Source organism: Pinus tabuliformis, chromosome 5_2 (assembly GCF_031772625.1).
Source record: "Pinus tabuliformis cultivar Carrire ecotype Pingquan chromosome 5_2, CPIR1, whole genome shotgun sequence".
Lineage (NCBI taxonomy): Eukaryota > Viridiplantae > Streptophyta > Pinopsida > Pinales > Pinaceae > Pinus > Pinus tabuliformis.
The window spans coordinates 993,418,690-993,433,069 of record NC_142306.1 but is presented as its reverse complement, the minus strand read 5'-3'; the positions used below and the strand labels follow the sequence as shown (position 1 = coordinate 993,433,069).

General features: G+C 36.7%; 1 protein-coding gene and 1 long non-coding RNA gene across 2 annotated transcripts; one reads left to right on the top strand and one right to left on the bottom strand.

Moving 5' to 3' along the window:
• Positions 1–1,152: 1,152 nt before the first annotated feature.
• On the bottom strand, positions 1,153–8,011 carry LOC149162634 (replication protein A 70 kDa DNA-binding subunit A-like). Its single transcript, XM_089435248.1, has 6 exons — positions 7,789–8,011; positions 7,464–7,631; positions 3,367–3,419; positions 2,790–3,097; positions 1,599–2,674; positions 1,153–1,292 (listed from the first exon to the last, which is right to left on the bottom strand). The coding sequence occupies exons 1-6, from the start codon at positions 8,009–8,011 to the stop codon at positions 1,153–1,155; spliced, it is 1,968 nt and encodes a 655-aa protein (XP_089291374.1).
• Positions 8,012–10,490: 2,479 nt separating this feature from the next.
• Positions 10,491–11,355, top strand: LOC149162633 (uncharacterized). Its single transcript, XR_016261571.1, has 2 exons — positions 10,491–10,956; positions 11,141–11,355. It is a non-coding gene; the product is annotated as an uncharacterized LOC149162633 (long non-coding RNA).
• The last annotated feature ends 3,025 nt before the right edge of the window (positions 11,356–14,380 follow it).

Here is a 14,380-nt window from a genome sequence, read left to right as displayed (position 1 = left end):
CGAGGTAAGTATTTGGCAATACTGGTGATATATTGAGGGAAGCTAATTGTATGGCCACTATATTTATATTGACCACCACGGGAATGAGTGACTTGTAGAATGGGGTTGACACGTGCGATGAGCATTTCTTCAACTTGGGTTAATTGGTGAAGGACACAGGGTTGTTCTCCAGGGTCCATGTTGTTTAGTTCAGAAAAACGATTGGTAGATTTAGATGATGCACAACGAAAACAAGAGAGTCTATTGTGGAAGAGCTTTGTTTTCATTCCTGGGTATGCTTCCTTGCATGTTGTGCAAACATGCAAGGTAGAAAGTCCATCAATCCTTTCTCGAAAGCGACAGTGTTCTCCGTTAAGGGGAGGGTTATATTGGATATGATGAACGTGTGCTGGGTTGGTTTGTATAGGTGGGAGAGAATTTGAGGTGGGAAGGGATGTAGAGGAAGTAGTAGGGTTGTTGTGCTGTTCATAAAGTAGTCGACGTCGTGCATTTATTCGATCCTTTTGTTGTGCATAAAGAATACGCCGCCGCTTGTTTTTGGCTGCAAGTTGATTGTTTGGTGGCATATCTAAACAAGTACAAGTAATAGTTGTTAGTTTTCGTAAACAAGTAGTGCATGTTTGGTATCTCATTTTATTGGGTGCACATCCATTGTGAAATTGGAACATTATATTTTGAACATAGATTTAATTTTTTTTTAGTTCAACATCGGTGAAGATAGGTACATTAGGTAGAAGGGAAAACATGCAATTAGGAATGCTATGAAATCATATGTCATTTCAGTATCTTTCATTGAGAGGAGAGAAACAAGATTCAAAATATTTCGTTCCCTTTTCTTAAAATTTTTTTTGTTTGACATGTTTGAGCGATAAAATGAATAGCTTAGCAAGCAAGGGATCAATGTGTAGCATGTAGAGAACGAACGAGACACATATGTAGTGACTCTTTACAAATGTTGATATTTATATTACGTAAAATGTAAATGGAAAACATACATATGTTGGAATGACTGGAAGAGAGTATTTGCAATGAAAACTACAGGTTTCATCATAATAACATGGGTGTGTAATTTACAAAGATGAGACAATTAGTTGTGTGGAAATGTTTGTTTATGTACAAACAGGCGTGGTAGATGAAGCCTTAAGAAAAAGTTCACAGGCGGCGAACAATAGGTCGTTTTGGAGCGGACAGTGCTTGAATGTCAGTGAGCGCTTCCTTGCATGCAGAGGCATATTGAATTTCCTCTGAATTGATCAGTATTGGTTGCAAGCGTTGAACACCGTTGAAGTAATCTGTTTTAATGGAAAGTGTTAGCTAGAAGCGATACCCTGAAATCCGGCCACAAATTTCCTGTAGATCAGTTGGTTCAATAGAAAGTAGGAACAGGTCTTTAGCCGTGATGCCCATGAGCTCGTTCCCTGCATCATTGAAAACTGTGACGTTCTGTAGATTCCCGGTGTGGTCATGTAGCTCAATTTTGAGTTTGTAACGGTAGTCACATTCTGGGAAGTCACCGTTACATTTTGTACAATGCCAAAGATTGTTAGAATGCTCCACAACCTTCTTCATGCATTGTTTTCCATTGAAATCTAGTGGACATGCTAGAAAGTAGAAGTCATCCATATGAAGAGCAGTAATTGTTGCTCGAACTGAAACCCAGATTGCTTTATCAGAGGGCTGCATGCCAGCAATTTCATGAAACGTCTTTCGTGGCAGGGCACGTTTCGAAGCAACACCATAGTTTCTACTCAAAGATGGAGAAGAAGAGCTATAGCCGGTTTCACGGAACCATGCATGTAGTTGATGAGTTTCTTCAAACTGTGGATTTATTGTGAGAGTGCTCGTTGGTATCGTCCCTATTGTGGTGCCATTAAATTCAGACACGCGGCCTCCTTTGATTGCAAGAATTGGTGGGTTGTCGAAAGAGTAGAATTCAGAAAGATGCTGTCCGATATAGTCACAGTGGTCTCCCCATAATGTTACATCAATGCTAAAACCCGACCTATCCTTTAGTATGAGTGTTTTCCTTAATGTCTCACTTCCATCTTTTCGTCGAATTGTTGATGCAGGTGACGTGGAAGTAACAACACCAATGACATCTACATTTGTATTTGGAGTTGCATTTTTTACTTCAGCAATATTCATGAAGTGAAAGCTCTGGTAGGGAAACGTTGGATCATCTGTAGGACATGGATTGATAGTGGAAGCAGCAGACAAGTAAATCTTCCATTTGTTCTTGAGGTGGTTGTAGTTTGGATTTGCTTCTCTCACTGTGCCATTTGATACAATGTATAGTTGCCCAACCTGAATTAGATTGTAAAGAGATTTAGCCAGTTCAGCAAATGCAGAAAGGTGGATCTCTTCCTTATCACGGTTGATAAGGTCAAATCCGAAAACTTTTCCTGAGCCTCGCACATTGTTGTATGCCTTCAATGATGTCTTCGCAGATGCTCTACCTTGGATAGACCAATACTTTCGGTAAGGGTTGAGTGCCGTGAATGGAATTGTTGTAGTTGTTGCCGTAGGTGGTGGAGTAACTAAAGAGGGCAAGGTATCTTCAGCTGACGAAGAGCTAAATTGGGCTGAACCCACCTGTGCATGTTGCAGCCTCGATGTGTCCTTCATCAACGCTGCTGAGCACTTCACAACTTCAAGCTCAACGACTCGGATGGACCTTATGTAAACAAGTAAGAAATGAATTAATAAAGATTCCATTTTCCTTCTTTTGATGCAAAAAACGGCTAGGTGGGAAAAAGTAAAAGAGGGTGATTTCAAATGGTGGGCCTTACGAGGAGTTTTGGAGCACTGTGCAAGCTGCTTTTTTGAGCAGAATTATTGATCCAATTTGGATGTCTCCAGAGACAACTTGTGGGCCATATGCGGATGGTAGCAAAGTCTTATGTTGATGTGCTCCATCAGATAGAGTAATGTGGAAGTGCGAGGATGTTGTTTTCAATGAGGTAATAGAACCTACATCGATTATCTGAAGTAGTGGTTGAATCTCGGTGCAACCATTCAGCAATAGAGGAATGGCATTCGGTGTCAAGGTTGTCTCCATAATAGAACAAGAGGTTTCTTTTTCCCGTGATAGGAGTACCTGCAATTCATAAATTTCACCACAATACAGAATTCTAGTCAAAGAAGATGTGACATGAATGCGGAATCTAATCTAAGAAGGCTAACTATTGATGGTGAAACAATAATAAGGGCACAACCTACATGGGGAGGAGAATAACCTCTCATATTAACCACCCAAGGTAATCCACGTTAACGGAATGCTTGTTATTTGATTCAGGTAAAAGCTACATTTTGTTGGAATTTAGAAGCACCTCAAGCGGCTAAAAAATGCTTATAGTCTTACAGTACCGGCAAAACATCAATGAAATAGGAAAATTTCTCAGCCAATCCTAATACTGATCCTACACATTAAGAGATGTTGTTCAATCAAGGCATTTGCCATGTATTTCACTCACTTAATTTACCCTTTCCAGACCCTTCTAAAAGGCCGACTGGAACAATCGTGAACAATGCACAATTTTTTTTCTTTAATATGCTATATTTGGGTGTACTCACTGGAGTTGTGCATTTCTGCACATTTTAGGGATGTTGAAAAGCAGGCATTGCATATAGTGAACACGCTCGTCAAACACCATCTATAGCTATTGAATCTGAAAGTTCACACATTCCTTCAGTCCAGGCATATAGAAGAACTATCAGAAACAGTACCCTGAAAATAGCGGCCAGACCATACCAACAATCAGATTCCATCAGTCACATAACAGTGGCCAGATTGCGGACTATCATGGGCAGTTTCTATTTATTTGCAGCCTGACCAATCCACCTAAATGCAGCGATCTGGAAAAGAGGAGTAATTCAATTCCCATTTTCTTTTTGTACAAAGTTAAAAAGAGGGAAATGGAGTATGATGTGAAAGGAGAAAGAATGTGGGCAGTTTGAATATAATTTTAGCCTTACCAACCCATGTAATTTCATGACCTGAAAGGAAGGGCTTTGAATGACCTCACCTCATACCTATCCTTAGGTGTCGAATTGTTAGTATGACCTCACCTCCTACCTATCCTTAGGTGTGGAATTGTTAGTATGTCAGTTTCTTATGCACCACACATGCAGAATTCAGAGTAGAATGACATATGTTGAAGAGAATTAGGGAGGAGCCTCAGCCCAATAAATAGATAGATCATGAGAACTTGCCCCTACTACGGACTGTGTTCTCCTTGGAAACCAGCAGATGTTCATGTGGGAGACGTGTTCACCATAGATCATCCAAAAGCATATTTCATTTCAAATACATGACAAAAATATGTTGTTCAATGTAAAGCAATTTATCTTCCTAGCAATGAAGCAAGTTTTGAACACATACATAACCAATAATCTCCCTAATCTATCAGAAATATTGTGTTCCTCATAATATAAACTCAGCTTTAGATTTTAAGAAGGAATGATGTGTATGCCCAACCAAGCTCACAGGATATTATCATGCATCAATATATCCACCATCCCAGCTTATTATAAAGCCTGAGTGTTCCATTTTGACATTGAAGTAAATGTTGATGTTCAAGTGTTACATTGCCTTTCCAGGACTTTTAATGCTACTACTGCAATCGACTTAACTATCTCCTATTATAGAACTTTTATAAAAAAGCAAACTTAGCCATCTGCATCAGCTCTAGCCTTTCATAATGCATTTCCACAAGATTATTCACTTTATGCATGTGCAGCCACACAATCGGATGCTGACAATTGATCATCAATAGTTTTCCCCCAGGAAAATGTCAAATATTAGATAGCTCCATTGCATCTTAGAAAGCATTCACAGAGCCTTCAACACTACTCCTTGAGTCCCCAAAAGTCACACAGGATATCATTGCAGCTACAATGACATCTTCTAACTTATAAGAGAGTAATAGGCAGATCCAAACTTCTAGGTATGTCCAGAAAAATTCAGAGCAACTGAGTCAAACAGGGTATGATTTCCAACATAAATAAACAAAATCCCAGATACTGTTGAGACATAGATAGGAGCCTACTCAGCATTAGTATCCTGATCACTGTGCATCTGCACATTAATAATTGCATGGGCAACATATATGCCAGGCAAGCTACATAACTTGTCAAAACCCACAGAATGGTTTGAACTGGTACCTACTATTTTATTAGACAGATCAGAGTTTACCCTTAGTAACTGTGACTGGAAGTTAACCATTTAGGGGGCTACATTGATTATATCCTGAGTTTATCCCTTGGGATTTGAATATGGGATTCAACAAAGAATATAACTTGTATTAAGCATTCAACCTTTGGGGATAAAGCTACGCATTCATGCCTCAGGACATGGCTTTCCAACTGCACCCTTTCATAGAAGAGGGAACATATGCAGTTGTGTATGTTTCATGGAGGCTATAAAAAAGGCTTGCATAAAACTTTAAAAGTAATCTATAGAAGTTTATATCACAAATTTAAAATCACAGAGACTAACCAAAACTCAGTTCAAATTCCTCTCTGTTTCCATCTTCAGTAAAAATTTGATGCTGGAAACACCCATCTTCTTAGTAACTATGTGAGGCACGTGAAAACCATTATTGAAGATACAAGATTTCTCCATAAGTAGGGATCAACTAAATTTTGAAGCTTCTCCACAAGCTTGTGCTTGCTGTCAATTTTGTCACTAACGAAAGCCACAACTACAGTAGATCAACTATGAGATTCTCCAACACCTTCCTTTTCATTGGCTTATCTCTGACCAGGGCATTTGAACCAAAGACTTGTTCCCTTTATTCAGAATTTATACCCAGAGTTGTGGCCACGACTGGAGTTAGCAATGGTGCTTCCCTTGCTGTTATCATTGAGATTTGGAGTGGATGCTGTGGTGTTTAGTGGACAATGCCCTCTAGAGAGTTATGGTTGAGGGATGGTGATAATAATTCGCTAGCCAAGGTAGGAGAAAAATGATTGGAGAGCTCTTTGATCACTCATGTTCATGTGCACCTTGTGGATTATCAATCTTACTATAACACTAGATGCAGTGTGTAAGTTTTTCCTATATATATTCCAGAGACCAATAATGAAACAAGCAAGTTTATTCTCCTTGCCACTCTATAGTTCCAGGCATACTAAAAGTCATAGATCTCACACAAATTTTGGAGACTTTTAGAAAGTTCAACCAGTCCTTTAATGATAGTAAAGCAACCCTGTAGCACACCTGTAGCTCCAGTCACTTATAGTCATGAATATTATGCAGTACCAATGTAGATTTCAACAGGTATGAATTTCAGAAAACATGGTTATCAATTAGAAGTTTGAAATCTAGCTTGTAGTATTCCCTCCTATCACATAGGAGGTCATTAAGTAGGCATCCAATCCAGGGTTGTTCAATTAGGTAAGATCAACCAACCTCACGAGCTCTTACATGCATTGGTTCAGGTATCAGTTCCCAGGTTTGAATTGAGTTGTACATAGGGATTCCAGTTCAGTTTATAAGATAGACCTGTGTCTATGCTCTATAGTCCGAGCACACTTCCTATTACAATTTTCACATAGCTAAGGGAAGAATACTTTCAGCCAGTCCCTCAAGGGTAGTAATACACTCCCGAGGCACCCATTCCACTACAACAAATTTGTGATAATGTATATTATCCCTAACAATGTAGATCCAACAAATAAAAATCATTATTAAATGAATATCTAAGTCATGGACATTAGTATTAATGCAACTATTCCTATCCCGATAGTGTTATGGCTTCATTTAACAATGAGCTATTGAATTCAACAGTCCATATGCACGAGAATTATAATTAATTCTTGGACTCATATTATGTGATTTCCTCTCGCATAACTAAATATATATTTGTTTACAGAATAATCAATTAAGCTGATCTTTGCCTTCTCCAACGCTTTAAGTTACAATTCATTAGAGTATGATGATGTTTCTCCTACAGGGCCATGTTCAATTTTGAGTCCAGTCTCTCTAGTAAAGTTTACATTCCACACATTACTTTATGCAACATTTATATGAGCATTGTATAACAGTATACCAGCAACCATATTTCAAACATATGCAATTGTGTATGTTTCATGGAGGCTATAAAAAAGGCTTGTATTAATCTAGTATTGCGGAGAGTTTGAATAAGATAACAGTCCATAACCACAGAGAAGATAGGTGGTTAAGGCATCATAGCTTTAATCAGACACAACAGAGATTTCCTTCATTAAGAGAAATTAATTATTGTGGAACCAAAAATTTTACAGAAACCCTTGATTCTTATAATGTGAACTGGCATTGCTAAATTAAAAGAGATTTGTGGAAGAAATTACATTCTACACTCGCAGAATTACCCGACCCTTTTCTTCATATCAAGAATCCATTCAAATTCTAGTCGGCCGGCATAAAAGACATGTTCGTCTGAATATGAAATGCTATGAGGTGAAGAGGTTTGAAAACTTGCCTGGAGCGATCACCTCTGTCACGGCTAAACTTGCAGCTAAAAATAGGCTGATGAACTTTTCCTTGCGCTTGCAAAATCTGAGGACTGTCTTCAGGGCTTCAGGCTGTCCAACAAACTGGAAAACAAACCGTGGATCAGGTTCTGCTCTAACATCCAAATGCAACTCCCCTGCCTTAGATAGATAGATAGCTAAACTTCTTAAGTTTTCCTTACATGGACAATCTGATAGGTTTACACTTTGAATGTACCGACAGTTTTTCGGAAAACAAAAGACAGGTTCGTCTGAATATGAAATGCTATGAGGTGAAGAGGTTTGAAAACTTGCCTGGAGCGATCACCTCTGTCACGGCTAAACTTGCAGCTAAAAATAGGCTGATGAACTTTTCCTTGCGCTTGCAAAATCTGAGGACTGTCTTCAGGGCGTGAGGCTGTCGAACAAACTGGAAAACAAACCGTGGATCAGGTTCTGCTCTAACATCCAAAGGAACCGCAGAACAGTTAATGCATAAGGTGGAAGATAACTGCAGGAAGTTAACACGACCCGCCATTCCCTCGCAGAACCACTCCCTCGCAGAACTGTCCCGCTCTATTCTGACGCTAGCTGCACGAGACTGAAAAACTCCTGGTTATGCCATTCAGAATCCGATGCCACGTGTCAGTATGAGGAACAAAGGAGCCATTCAGAATCTGATGCCACGTGTCAGCACGAGAGCCAAAGGAACGACGAAAGTCTGTTCCAAAGGAAGGCCTATCAGCCTAAATATAAAGTTTAGAAAACCCTTAAGCGGTTTTTCCACTTTTGCAAACTAATAATGGAATCATTTGATAGAATCGCATGCTTGCAAATTCAATACAATTTGAGAAACTGAAAATTAAGAGCGAACAATTAGCATCAGATTGGGTATTCTTCAACCAATGTTTGATAACATAGTTATTCCCAGATCTGCCCGTTGACTTCCAAAGAGAGACGATGGCTTCAAACTAAGCAACATATAAACCATCATGAGAACAACAATCATGGTTGTATGGGAGAAATGATGACAAGGGTGGAGGCTTTGAGAGCTAGCCTTTCCGTCTTCTCCACATTATCCTCTCAATCATCACAAATATTTTCTCTCTTCATCATTTAAATCATTGCATTTTGATTTTTTAAAACATAGGATTTATAGGGTTTAAAGATTTTTTAATAGATTGTAATTTTTTATTTTCATCTATTTATGTAGAAGAGAATTTATTATTATTTTAATATGTACTTCTATATTTGAATATAAAAGAAATGTGTTGTTAATTTAATATTTAAAATAAATTTTAATATTTGTAATTTAAAAAATTATATTAATAAAAAATGATTTAATACTTTTGTTTCATCAATTAAATAATTGAAATAATAAAAATAAAATAAAATATATTATTAAGTAAAAAAGTATTTTATGCACTTATATTTCTTTATTACTCATCATAAAGTTATACTAAATAGTTTAATGTCCATTTTAAATAAAGAATTTAAAAACTATGAAAAAGTACTATCAGAGTTGTAAAAACTATGAAAAAGTACTATCAGAGTTGTAGTTAGCTCATAGTCGACGACTAATCTTTATCAAAAATAAATAATGGAGAGAAATAATGTTACTATAAATATAATATTATGAAAAGTAATTTTTTTTATTATATTAAAAATAGATATAAATATATAATATTATATTATATATATGTAAGATTGTTACATCAATAATGTTAAACTATATGTTTGATAGTATATAATTAAGATTAATACATCAATAAAATATAGGTGAAATATTTTGTTTATAATTAAAAATAATATTTAAAATTATGAACAATAAATAATAAATGTATACTTTACAAATATTAATATAGGCTTTTTATAAGCTTTTATGATTAGGGTGCGTATGTTTTAAAATTGTTTTTGTATGGCTAATGACTTTTTTTGTATACAATGAAATAGATTAAATATCCAAATCCCAAAACATTACAAACGATTTTCTTTAAATAACAATAATAAATCCATCTCTATTATATATAGATTTCCAAATAACCTTCATGTAACAATTTAACAATTTGACTCCTTACTTTAGTAACTATGTAATAGGAAAGATACCAGTCGTAGACATGTGTTATTTGTCCTTATGCAAGACATGAGTGAGAAATCACTATATATATTTTCCACATAAACGTTGGTTATGCAGGGATACAAGTTATTTATGCATACAAGTATTAGGAAGATACGGTTTCTTGACCGGCCTTCGACCTAATAAATTGACATGCGTAACCTTATATATAAATATATATAGCACCGGACAGAGAGAGAAGGTTTATAGACGTGATAATTTTCGCTGGATGGTGGTTTTTATTTGGAATTTCGTTTTTCTTTTTATAACTCGAGTGTGGGAGTGTTTGAAGTTTTTATTGTTTTAATGGTGATTATAAAAGTTTTTATTATTTTAATGGTGGAAATAGATCTAATTGTATTAACAATATTTAGACACTTCAAAAAATTCTTGAATGTTAACCACAATAACTAAAATTTGAAAAAAATTCTACCCAATTATTTTCAAAACAAACTCCTCACATCCTTAGACTATTATGGTAGAAAATGCTTCCATGGGCTTAAAAGAAGGCAGCAACATTATTTTTGGAACAAAATCCTCACATCCTTAGAGTATTCTGGTAGAAAATGCTTCCCAGTGGCTTAAAAATAGCCAGCAACATTATTTTCGGAACAAACTCCTCACATCCTTGGACTATTCTGGTAGAAAATGCTTCCCATTGGCTTAAAAAAAGCAGCAACATAGTGTTTACTTGGAATTAAAAAGGAAAAGAAACATGTATATTCCTTAATTAAAGGCAAATCCATGGCCAACGTGTCCGCTTCTGGAATGTGAAAAGAAAGCAACTTTAGGTACACTGCACTTGGACGCATGTATGTTATGGGAATATTCAATGAACTTAGATTATTTATTTCTACTCTTATGTAGTTGGTTAAACATGGATTTATTATATGACATCGGATCCGGTATCCTATATGCAGGGACTTATAAAACCCCGCTTTGCATCTTTGAAAATCCTCAACATTTCACGCGTTTTCTTCGTGGAACTCTGTAAGTATTGTAGTTTTCAAGTAGAAATATAGTAGTTTTCAAGGAGAAACTCCTTGAGTTCAATATTCTGGACACTTCCGACTCCAGTCAAAAGCTTCTTATGCATTCTGCCCAGAGGATAATAAGGTTTGGCGAATCTTTGCAGATGCAGCTCAGACCTTACTCGAAGTAGATATTTGGTCGTTCGGGGATGGCGTTAGCTGAAAATAAGGGTAATCTCACCCGATGCTTGCGTGGTTTACGGTTGGGATGCGGCCATCGATTGGCATTCTACGCCGGAAACGCCATCTTCTTACAATATTCGACGGAGCAGTGCTAATTTTTGGGATTTCTGCTGGATTTTGGTGAAATTTGAGTTCATTGCGTATATAAATTCAGTACTCTCAAAAATTCCCAAAAACTTTTAGAGTATTTAGAGTTTATTAGTTAAATTTGTAATTTGAATAAATTTCTGAGAAATTCTAAAGAAATTAGATAAAAAGATAAACAGAAAAACTATTTCAAAAAAAATAGCATTTAAAAAGGTTAATGGCTTCTCCGAATCGATCTCTAAACTCGCAGGGACGCGTTTGTTGCTCGATAGATCGGACCGCGGCTGGTTTGCTTTGTCCGATCCCGCGAGAGCCGAGGGTTCATTTTCCATGCGACAACGCCGTTCAGTGGCGACGAGAGTTCTCCCGACACTTCAGCGATTCTATTCCTTCGTTGTAATAAAGTTTAAGGAATCCATGCTTTATTCCTTGGAAGCTTTGAATATTTATGTTTGTTGGCATTAATTCTATATACAACTATACTAATTTTGGGTTGTTTTAAACTTGTTTTGAGTAACTTAAATACTTATTTTCTTCACTACCGTCTTCTTACTGAATGCACTGGCGAGCCTTTTCAACCTGCCCCACAAGCATTCCCTATGATATCAGTAATCTCTACTTTTTACAGATCTTCTTTCAGAGAAAACTGCAACAGCATATTGCAGCCATTCTATTCTCCATTGCTAGGTTAGGTAGTTTAATCGATTGGGGTAAAATGATTCAATAATCGCTTCGTCTATTATGTAATTCATGTATTGTAAGTGAGAATAGACAGGGAGTCATTCGAATCGACCTTGGAACCTTTTTAACATTTGCAATTGTAACTTTGGAAATATTTATGTATAATCTCCATGCCTAATATTTTTTTGTGTAGGACCTAAATATTTCATTGCAAATTGGTTTCCCAAATCTTTCTTTAGCCTATTGTTGATCATATTCTTATCATGTCCAACATTTATAATATCACCCGCATACAACAATAGTATAATATGCCTTTCTTGGTCTTACCTCTTGATGTAGACATAATGATGAACCTTTATTCCTCTGAAGCCATGGTTTGATGTAAATGAATCAAATTTATTGTACCCTTGGCGAGGTTCCTATTTAGGCCCATAAAGGATTTTTTTTTTAACATGCAGATAAGGTTCTATTTACCTATTACCTTGAATCGTTCTGGTTGCTCCATATGGATTTCCTTCTTCAGTTCTACATGAAGGAAACCTATATTCACATCTAAATGTTCACATTCCAAGTCTAAAGTAGTAGCAAGACCAAGGATAATGCTTATGGAATATTACTCTCGCACTAATGATGGAATACTAATCAGGTGCTCTACTTGAATTAAACGATATGAGCGTTAGAAAAAGCGAACATAGAAGATTGTTGATTACATTGATGTGATAGTAGATGAAATAGCATCACAACCCAAGTCCTCTAAAAACATATATGAACTTAGATGATGAAAATAATCCAAATATGAGGTCCACAGATATAGAAGAAACAAATTCAGATAAAAAGGTGAGGGAACAAGCAAAGCTCCAATGCTAGAAACACCTTCCAGGTATGTACAAAAAGAACATCTGGAGAGTCATATACTTGGAGATCAAAGACATGGTGTTCAAACTAAGAGGAAACTTGTTGGCAATACAAGTTATGCAAGTTTGGCTCTATTGTCATAGATTGAACCCAAGAATCTCAGCCAAGAAAGTGAGGACAAATTCTGGGTGAAAGCTATGAATGGAGAACTTTACCAAATTGAAAAGAATGACACTTGGGAGATTGTTCCAAGGCCTAAAGAGAATTTTTTTATTGCAACCAAATGGGTTTTCAGAAACCAGCTGAATGAGTAGGGTCAAGTAAATTAGGAACAAATCTCGATTGGTCTGCAAAGCATATGCCCAAATTGAAGGGGTAGATTTCGAGGAGAGATTTGCACCAGTAGAAAGATTGGAAGTTGTCATAATATTTCTTACTCTTTCCTACCATAAAAACATCAAGGTATATCAAATGGATGTGAAGTACGCATTTCTTAATGGATATTTGGAAGAACAAGTTTGCATTGAGCAATGAGAAGGATTTGTACTCACCATAGATGAAGGGTTGATATGAAATCTGAAAAAGGCTTTAGATGGATTGAAACAGGATCCCAGAGCTTGGTAGGAAAGGTTGGATAGATACCTTCAGCGACAAGGCTTTAAGAAAGGTACAATTGACAACAATTTATAGGTAATGTTTGAAGGGGACCATCTACTAATTGTAGTAGTGTATGTGGATGATATAATATTTGGAAGTGACATGGAACAATTGGGGAATTAATTCGCAAAATGTATGCAAATAGAGTTTGAAATGTCCGTGATAAGAGAGTTGGCCTTCTTCCTGGTTTTGAAAATCTCTGAGTATCCACAAGGAGTGTTTATACCCCAATCCAAATATCTCAAGGAAATTTTCAAGAAATTTGCGCTAGAAGATTGCAAGCGAGTGAGCACGCTTATGACTACAGGATGTGAATTGTGAAAAGAAATGGGACATCGATGGTAAATCTGACAGAAGACAGATCCATGATAGGAAGCTTGTTGTATCTTACAACTTCGAGGCCAGGCATCATGCAAGTTGTGGGCCTTGTGGCCATATTTTAGGCTTTCCCACATGAAATTTATGTTGTTGCTATCAAAAGGATTTTCAAGGAACAACGGAATATGGACCATGGTATGCTAAGAGAGAAGAATTCAAGTTGAAAGCCCACAGTAATTTTGATTTGGCTGGTAGTCTTGATGACAAGAAAAGCACCTCTGGTGCAACTTTATTCTTGGGGAAATTCTTATTGTCATGGGTTAGTAAGAAGCAAGCCTCCATTTCTTTATTGATTGCTGAAGAAGAGTATATTGTTGTTGCTACCTGTTGCACCCAAATTATATGGATAAATAAGACTTTAAAATATATTCAGGTAGAGGTGACTGATCCTATTCCGATTATGTGTGACAATAAAAGTGCCATCAACATCTCCAAAAATCCAGTCATGCATTAAAAGACTAAGCATATACCTATCAAGTTCCATTTCTTTAGGGAAAACGTTAGAACCTATATTGTTAGACTTGAATACGTGGCCACTAAGTATCAAGTTACAAATATCTTTACTAAGTCACTGGCAAGAGAACCCTTTGAATATCTCTAGAAAAAGATAATAGTTGTGGCTTCTGCTTCAAAATGACTTAATTTTTGTAGGTGTTGGAAGCTATTCAGCATGTGGGATCCATGGAAGAGTAGACTGTAGTGGTTCAGGGGGAACATTTAAGAATTATTCTTTGCCATTGATGCCAAAGGGTAGGAATATTACTAGGGCATTGGAGAAGACCATGCCTAGCTTCAGGGGGATCTTAATCAGAAAAGATTGTGCCTAGATTTAGGGGGAGCTTATGCTGTTGCCATCAATGCCAAAGGGGGAGATTGTTGGACAATTGGCAGCATCTGGATGGCTATTGGATGTGACAGT